The 9,351-nt window shown below is 48.3% G+C and overlaps 1 protein-coding gene across 6 annotated transcripts in view; it reads right to left on the bottom strand.

The window, feature by feature from the left end:
- fgfr2 (fibroblast growth factor receptor 2) overlaps positions 1 to 8,735 on the bottom strand; it is a 54,841-nt gene extending 46,106 nt beyond the window's left edge. For all 6 annotated transcript variants that reach the window (XM_062519880.1, XM_062519881.1, XM_062519878.1 and 3 more), the window contains exons 1-2: positions 8,548 to 8,735; positions 5,798 to 6,054 (exon numbers count right to left, since the gene is read on the bottom strand). In XM_062519880.1, the coding sequence (XP_062375864.1) occupies positions 5,798 to 5,978 (181 nt within the window). In that variant the 5' untranslated portion in view covers positions 5,979 to 6,054; positions 8,548 to 8,735. The remainder of the gene's footprint in view (positions 1 to 5,797; positions 6,055 to 8,547) is intronic.
- Between the last annotated feature and the right edge of the window lie 616 nt (positions 8,736 to 9,351).

Raw genomic sequence — 9,351 nt, 5'->3', positions numbered from 1 at the left:
GACACATGGCTCCGGAGCGCCAACCCCCGCCAGCAAACAGGCCACTGGTGGAAGCTTCTGGAAGCTCCGTCACCATCCACGCATCTCATTTGGGACGCCCGTCGGAAAAAGGGGGAAGAAAAACACAACCGCAAAAAACTTTGCCGGGAGAGTTTGTACTGAAAATACACCTCCTTTCTCTCCAGCTCCTAACACCCCTGATGTGACAGTGGCCAGGGATGGGAAAGCCTGTGTGGGACTACTGGGGCTGCTCTGAGAACAGTGCAACGTGAGGGGCTTAGGCTCTGGCAGAGGGAGCGGAGCAATAATAAGAACCTCATGTCTCTCTTTTTAAAAAACGGGGCAGAGCGATGGCCGTCAGCACAGAAAATCCACAGACCCACACACACACACACGCACACACACGCACACACACACAGAGACAAGGCTGGAACGTTCCTCCCTAGCAAGGCACCAAACCGCTGCTGATGATGAGATTTATGAGTCTCCAGCAAGCGTACGCCACACAACACCAAACCCCCTCCGACACAAACAATTCAACAATCGGCCAATTAAAGTCACTCCAGTGTGGTGCTGTGCGGCGTGACGCTACGTCGGGCAGCGATGCACGGAAAACGAAAATGCACGAGCTGAGTCCGCACTGTAGCGGTGCGCTCCTGCTGCCGACCTCGGGTCTGTTCTCCCACCGCACGGCTACACAGCACTGCAGCTGTGCTGTTTTCTGTGCTGTGTGTGTGTGTGTGTGGGGGGGGGGGCTACTTAGCTTAGCGGAGCTACTGCAATACACTGTCACTCTGTTTGCAGTTTGTACTAAAGGTGATTGTTGCTGAGCAAAGACTGTACACACACACTGTAGCGCAGTGTTGGCGCTATGAATAGCAGATTACACGCTGGAGGGAGATACGGCTTCTACAGCAGCGCTCTATATCTGATATAGGGAAATGCTCCAGCCAATTGCTTTATGCCTAACGGAGGGTAAGTGTAACGTAGTGACCAAGAGTTGCAGCTGCAGTTGCAGTTTAAGAGTGGACGGTGAGTTTGTTTAGTGGGAGAGTTCAGGTGTGTGTGTGACAGGGCCAACGCTAAGGACACGTCACAATGGCCAGGTGTTAGCCGAGGTATTTCAACAATCAGCTCGGGCACTTCCCGATAGAGTGGCCGTTTGAGATAACTCTTTATGATAAAAAAACAGAGCCATAAAAAGGCCCGAGTCCCCTTGTCGTCAAGACAATAACAAGACAAAAGAGCTCATGCACGCGCACACACACACGCACGCACACATACACACACACACACACATACATGTAGACAGAGGTGCACTAGACCACAACCGCCCACACACTCACACTTGAGAGCGAAAAAACACAAACATATGCGCGCACTTAAGAGCACAATTCAGGGAGCTGCCACTGTTGGTGTGTGTGTGTGCGTGTGGTGTGGCCTGTCACTAGGAATTTCTCTCCCAACACTACTGGTGCTACAGGTTTTAGATGAGCTCACAGGCTCACACACCCCTCTCACAGCACGCTCTGGCCTTCACAATGGGAGGAGGACCAGATTTATAAGAGAGAGAGAGAGAGAGAGAGAGAGAGGGTGGGGGAGAGTGAGGAGAGAGGAGAGAAAGAGGCATAGAGGGGAGACATAGAAAGAGAGGGAGAGAGAGGGGAACAGTGAAAGGAGAGGGAGAGAGAAAAGAAACAGAGAGAACACAAGAGAGAGAGAGAGAGAGAGAGAGAGAGAGGTCCTGGAGAAGTAAAAGACAGAGCAACAAGTGGAGCAGTGGGAACAAGGGGGATTAGGCCGGCTGAGATCCACCCGTGACAGGAGCAGGGGACTCCAGCCTGGCGCTAAAGCCCCCTCTGCTCTGCCTGAGCCCAATCAATTTCTGCCCCGGCCGCCAGGACCCAGTGGGGCGAAAGCAGGCCACAGCACCCTCTCCCATGACAAAGACAAACAAATGCCATCCCTAGAACAATGCCTCAATTTCATCCAAGCTTGTGTGGCTACGCATTTTTTAACCACAGGGTTGGCTTGAACCAAGCTAAACAATTGCACGTACTCTGTCCATAAAGGGTCTGGAAGAAAACAGCTAGAGGGATCGGAAGTAGAGAGAGAGAGAGAGAGAGAGAGAGAGAGAGAGCAAGAAAGAAAGGCGAAGGAGAAGATTACGAGGAGGGTTGAACAATATTTGCATTGCCCTTATCCACCTCATCACTAAACAATACCTAACCCTTACATAAATGCCTAAACCCAAACAGCAAGCGAAACTGTAGTCAAGGAACAACACATACCGCGCCATAATTAATTTTATTATCGTTCATTATTGCTATGTAATCACATCTTCAATCTGCTCGGTGGTGAAGCATAATGCACTTAAGCCACACAACTGGCCGCAGGGGCAACAATAGCCTCCTTGTGCTTGTTTTCCTTTTTTTCCGGCCTCGTCTCTCTTTTCTCTCTCTCTTTCTCTACTCTCTCTCTCTCTCATGGCTCCTCCACTGATACCTGTGCGAGGAGTAAACAGACCCGCCAAATCACATTCAGTGGCCTGCAACCCTCGCCATTCTTCCGGCATAGCAGGCGACGCTGATATGCAATCTGCGCACAATTACCCCTCCCAAAAGACACTGCCTTCTGCCCCCAGGGCCAGTTCTTGCATAGAGGGTGGGGTGTGTGAGTGTGTGTGTGTGTGTGTGTGTGTGGAGGGGGGTATTGTAGTCTACCCCTGTGGGGAGGAGGGAGGGTAGTTCTGACTGTGAAAAGGGCAGGCAGGTTGTCTCTGCTCAGGGGCAGGTGGCCGTCTGTGCTGGTGACAGGGGCCAAAGCCCAGCGGTGGTCCAAGCACCTGGGGTGACCCCGCTAACTACACAGGGCTCTCGCTAACGCTCAACAACACTACCAGCCAGCTAACTGAAAGAGAGAGAGAGAGAGCATTCAAAATGATTGCTCTCTCTATTGTTTCTAGCTATCAACGCTAGCCAAAGGGTTACAAGTCATTTCAGGGAGCCAGGCAGGCAGGCAGGCAGGGGCTGTGGCCGGGCAGCTTAAATCCCAGTGAGGGTCAGCAGAGTCTCTCAACTCACCGCTCCGGGGCACAACACAAACTTAGCCGGGCTCAGGGGTCGCAGGAGGGGCGGGTGGCTACTGCCGATGATATCACCTCTCTCTCGCCTCTCGCTCTCTCTTCACACAAACATGTGTTGGGCATTGACTCAGCGTACTAATCTCTCTCTCTCTCACTCTCACTCTCTCTCTTTCGCTTGTCTTTCTTTCTTTCCTTCTACCTCCCGCTCTCTGGCAGAGTCATGCTTTGGCAGTTGTGGTGGTGGCTTAAGCCGCCCCGCTTGGGGATGCGCCTGACGCTCCAAACGGACCGCCACCCTTCTGCACTCTGCCGCCACTCCAACAAGAACGCCACCTTTCCTCAAGCCTCCTCTCCTGTCCTCCCCTCTCTTCTCCTCTCCTCTTCTTCCCTCTACTCTCCTCTCCTGTCCTTCCCTCTCTTCTCCTCTCTTCTTATTCCCTCTCCTCTCCTCCGTACTGATTCAGCCACTTAATCCCCAGGCCTCGTCCCATGATCACCCTGTTCCCACAGCATCAAATCCTGTCATATGACAAGAGAAAGTATGCACAAATCTGCTTAAAACACATCCACAATACGCTGCAGAGAGAGAAAGGGAGAGAGGGAGAAAGAGAGAGAGAGAGAGGGAGGGGGGGTATGAAGCCTTTTCCATCGCTTTCATGTGAGACTTTCAGCTGTGTGGACTACCCATTCGGAGAGAGAGTCAGACAATGAGACAGGAAGACAGAAAGGTGGAACAGAGAGAGAAAAAAAGCAAGAGAAGGAGAAAAAGAGAGAAAGAGAGAGAGGGAGAGAGGCAGACAGAAAAGAAGACGGAGCCCTGAAGTCTGAGTCGAGATGTCTATCACTGGCTATACTTGACCAAAAAACAAGGATACCCCACGTGGACAAGTATGGCCAGCTCAAAGCCTCTGGGCCAAAGGGCAGAAGATGGGGAGTGTGAGGGGGGAGGGGATGGGAGGAGAGGAGCGGGGGATGGTTTCAGGGACTGTGTCAGCTCTCCTTATAATTACCAAACTGATTAAAGCCCAAGGAACAAAAGCCACCTTGCCCAAGATGGTCACGTCATATCAGCCTGCAGCTGGCCTTAAGACACTGTGTGTGACCGGAGAGGTGGGGGGACGGCACAGACGTCAAAACGGAAAATTCCAACAGCAGAAGCTATAAATACAGAAAGGGAAGGTATCTAGCAGGGACTCACACGTGTGACTTCCATGCAAGGATTTCTCATACTTTCAGACTCAGGTTTTTAAGAGTCTTCGATAGAACCTTTCAAGAGCTCCATATAACGTAACCTTGAGCACTCTTGACACTGTTTCAAACTTTTGAAGACATGGTTTTTTTTTCCCGCTTTCCTCACGAGTCTTGGAACAGGGACATGGGCGAACCACATCCCGTTTAGAGAGAGAGAGAGAGAGAGAGACAGAGAAGAAAAAACAGGCCAGGGAGACATGTTAAGTTTCCCCTTTCATATTCACACCCCCACACACACAGAAAAGGTTTATTTTAGCCCAAACAAACAGAATGGGGCTGGCCCGGGCACACACACACACACATACACACCGACTCGCCCGATCTGTGTGTGGTCCGTGGCTCACGAGAAACTGACAACTCAAACCAAAAAAAAAAAGAAATGTGAGAGAGGGAGAGAAAGAAAGAGAGGGAGAGAGCACATCCTTGCCTACGAAGCACTTTAGTCAACTAGCATTTTCCATACAGGCACTAACTGACGGGGGGTGTTGGGTGGTGGGGGGGGTTATGGAGCTCAGTGTGATCTCAGCTCAGGGAAGCCCCAGAGTGCTGCTGGGAGCCGAGCAAAAGGATGCACCTCTTCAACACACACCTTCCACTGACGAGCAGAGGATTGTGCTTAGGGATTGTGCTAAGCTTTACCTCTCCACAAGTTCTCTCTATCCATCCATTCCTCTCTCCCTCCCTCTCTCATTATCTCTTTCCCTTCCCACACACCTCATCCTCACCACTTCTCTCTCTCTCTCTCTCTCTCTCTGTAATCTGTACCTCTGCAGGGCTCTCCAGCTTGTCTACTCACATAAATAAATGCGCTGGAGCTTTTGAGAGGCCAAACGCCAGACACCTTATACACTAATGACTTTGCAGAGTGTGAGCTCGGTTTGGGTTTTGCGACCGCCACTTCCTCTAGCTTCTTTGACTCCAAACCTCCATCCAACACACATATACACACACACACATGCACACATACACACACACACACACACGCGCACACACACACACACACCATCCACTCGCCCCATCGCTTCTCAACCCCAGGAAAATGTTTGCGCTTGTGTAAATAGTTTAGCAGTGGATGTGGGCAGGCGCAGACGGGGCACATTTCAGAGTAAACACTCGCCTGAAAAAAGGAAGCGCCACCATCGCGCACACACACACACACACACACACACACACACACACACACACACACAGCAGGGAAACAAATCATAGCGGCAATTCTTCCACTCTGTGGCAGAACCCTGTGAGCCAGGGTACTAGAGTTGCATGAGAGGACCCAGAACCTGGCAAGTCATGCCACCACCCCAATACACACACCCACCCCATCCCCCACCCACCCCATCCCATAAAAGCATACATTTTGACCTGGAGCTTTCTCCTCCCCGTTCCCCAACCCCTCTCCTCCATCCATCCATCCACCCACCCCAGACCCTAGACCACATGAGCTGCCGGACGGAGCCTCACCTTCGGGCTCCAGCGTAGCCTCTTCCTCCATGGCGTCGATGGGGCGGCCGTGCCATGGAGACGGTGGCCAGGGACAGAAGGAGCACGCCCAGCAGCCACGCCCATCCGGCGGACATCCCGTTAATGGAGGGTGCGTCTCCCATGACCCCCTCCTCGGCCTCCCCCTGGACACTGACCCCATCTGAGGAGCTCCACCAAAACATGAACTGCAGGGGGTCCGGCCTGTCACTCACAGGAATTTCCTCCAATCACCTGGACTGAGGAGGAGAACAGTGGGAGGGCATGGATAGCGAAGAGGGGGGAATGGGTCGAGAGAAGTTTGAATCAGAGATGAGTGAGGAGAGGAGTGAGGATGAGGGTGAAGGACAGTGAGGAAGGAGAAGAGAGGAAAGAGAGAGAGAGAGAAGCCGCAACAAGAGACGGTTGGGGCCAATGCAGCAGGGGGAAGAGAGGAGGACAGACAGAATGGATAAAAAGGACATGTGGTTACTGTTTTGTACTGTCAAACTAAATAATGATGATCAACAGGTCTGAGTGTACAGATATGGATATGATAAATCACCATACAGAACTTGAATTTCCCCTTGGGGATTAATAAAGTATCTATCTATCTATCTATCTACCTCTAGAACCACGGTTCATAACCATTACAGTTTCATTGCGCAACACAACGCATAATGATAATGAGTTGAGCGATTCTAAGAATAGACTTGTTGGTGTCGGTGTTGATATAGAGATAGGTGCAAGAAAAGACAATACGCATGTGTCAAAATGTAGAAGAACAAGCTATGATATAGACATTCCAAACTTATGAGGCTGTCATTCTTACAGCTAAGCACATAGAATAATGGGTATACCAGGCTTTTTAAATGATAATAACTTGATAATAACTTAACAAACAATTATGTCAGATTCCAAGCTTTTGTATATCTTCAATCTCAAACTTCTGGTCAATAATAGGAATGCATCTTAAGAATAAGAATAAGAAGTATTTATGGCATGGCATTCTGATGTGCACAGCTCTTTCAATTACTTGCAGAATAATTTTATTTTAAACGTATCTTCATCTTGCATCCCTATATTGCATTTTTTGTAATACTGTTAACTATCCTATAACTAATCTTGCCAATAGGCTACGCAATGAGAAACAAATAAACATTTTTCAAATTTCATCTTATATGAAATCGACACCAGGCACGGCTAGTGATGGAAATTTGCGCAAAAAAATGTGTTTCCATTTGATATCTTGTTTCATTGGGACAATTTCACAGACCAGTGAGACACTTCAAGCACTACGACCCCGATCTCACGAACTTTAAATGGCTGTATGCCTCTAGTGCTCTGTTGGGTCACGCTCTGTGTGCTTCACCCGTCCCACCGACCCATCCGAGTCATGATGAGCGGTAGATACGCAGCTGGCTCTCCGGTGATCATGGGTCGCAATATCAAGTATGGCCATCACGATAAATTATGTTTCACTTCAAATTTAGCAATGGACAGATCATGAACGTAAGGATGGAGCTGATGAAAGCCAAAGATTCCATGAAGGTTAGTTGACGCTTTTATTAGACATTTTAAGCGTGAGTTTCTTATGCATTTTTTCATTACGTCAGCCTCGCCCAAATTTATCTTAATTATAGCGTACCCTGTGCCGACAAATAAAATCATTTTAGCCAACGGCAGACAGGCATTTCCTGAGTGTTATCGAGAGTAAACACATGACATGATGTCGGCAGTGATTAGTAAGGAATGAACGTCAAAGAATCTGCAGAAGCCTTGCGCAGTTTCAAGCATGACAGTAGTGTTGGGCAATAATAAAGTCATGCTACCGAAAACTATTTTACTCTCTCTTTTTTACAAGAAATTGTATGTACTCCTCTGACGTCTGTATGGTAAATCAGCAGCTGATTGTCTCTATTCAAATTGAAATGAGTTTGCTTTAATGACAATGGCTGCACAGCAAGGAAGGCTATAAGATTTACAGTTTTACTGAAAAAGGCGTCTGCAATCTCGCGTAATTGCCCTGATCTGCGTGGACTACTAAACAAGTGCCAATTACTAAAATCACAATCATTAATGAGCACGCATCGATAATGAGCCCTGAATCCTCTAAATTGCTAGAGATAGCTGTGTGAATTTACATACACAGCACAACACGGTAAAATAAGGAGCGTAAAATGAAGAAGGTAATCTGATGCAAATGAGCAGGTAATGATTACAAGTTACTTTCAATGAAAACTCATAGACCAGTTGTTAAAATAGCTAATTAAATTATTTAATCTCTAGGTTGGATTATCCAGAAGTCTAGAATCGATTAAACTGACGTATAACAACTTAAAATGTAATTCTTTAAATCCTACAGGCCTTAGAAATGCAGTGCTTTATGGTATTTAGCCACGGATTTTAAAAAAAAAGCATTGCCTACTACTCCATTTGACAAAACATTTATATAATTTACAATTAAATTAAGCTTTGTCAAATGCCTCATGCAGCTGAAGCTGTTATAAGAAAAAGTATAAAGAAGAGGAAGACATTGGACAACTGGTGGGTCGAACGAGGAGAAGGAAAAATAGGGTAGAATACCTAAGCTTTACGCAAGATTTTGCACAAGTCATTTGATGCTCATATACGTGTCAGGCAAAAATCTAACAAGTATGCTGTGCTGGGAAAGCCTCGACTAAAGTAACTTTTTGCATCTGTGCCCCGTATCAAATTCATCCAAAAACAAAACTCCAAAGAAAAATACCTACCTCGGCGGACCAAACACTTTCGGGAGGCGATCCGCATGCACGGAGGGAGCCAGGCGAGTGCATGGGCCGGATCGCAAGAAGAATGTGTAGTCCCGACGGGGCGACGTCTCCCCAACTGCAACAAAAATGCCAAGCAACGAATTCTTAACTCCAAAAAATCCGCGGTGTTGAACGCCTCAAATCATGACAGAACACGCAGGAATTCGAAAGCCTCTCATGATCAGTTTGCGCATGATTCTGGTAATGTTTTGTAAATCCACAGACAGTTTGAAAACATACGTCAGCAGAACTTTTTATCCTCTTCACCAATCACCAAAAGTTGTCAAATTCCCTGGTTCTGCAGGCTTCATCTAAAACGAGAAGATACGCAGCCTCGGACAGACAAGGGGTGTTGTGCAAAAGAGCGATAGAGTCCTCCTAAACAAACCAGATCCATAAACTTCGAGGATTCTTACGGCAGATCGTCCACCCCTCGGAGAATCCTGAGTTCTGTTCTCAGACGCTTTGTCAGGTTTACTGACTTTTTTCCGTCTTACGTACCCCACTCACTCTCCCTCCAACCCCCGCGAGGTGTCACTCCCCCTGAAATCCGAGCTGTTTCCTGACTATACTCTTTCGACTCTGCCTTTCTCCGCCAATCACAAGTCTGGTTCCGCAGCTTTCGCAGTGCTTCTACCAGAGCCGAGTGTTCGCTCCGAGCGCTCGAATGTAGTGCGCATTTCTCTTCGCTGCCTGAAACTTTGTGCGAAACAGGGGTCCTTCCCATATCATCTTCTGAGCCTCTGACCGCCCTCTGCTCTCTTA

Source organism: Sardina pilchardus, chromosome 18, assembly GCF_963854185.1.
Source record: "Sardina pilchardus chromosome 18, fSarPil1.1, whole genome shotgun sequence".
NCBI classification, from domain to species: Eukaryota; Metazoa; Chordata; class Actinopteri; order Clupeiformes; family Clupeidae; genus Sardina; species Sardina pilchardus.
This window is presented reverse-complemented; position numbering and strand designations above follow the sequence as displayed.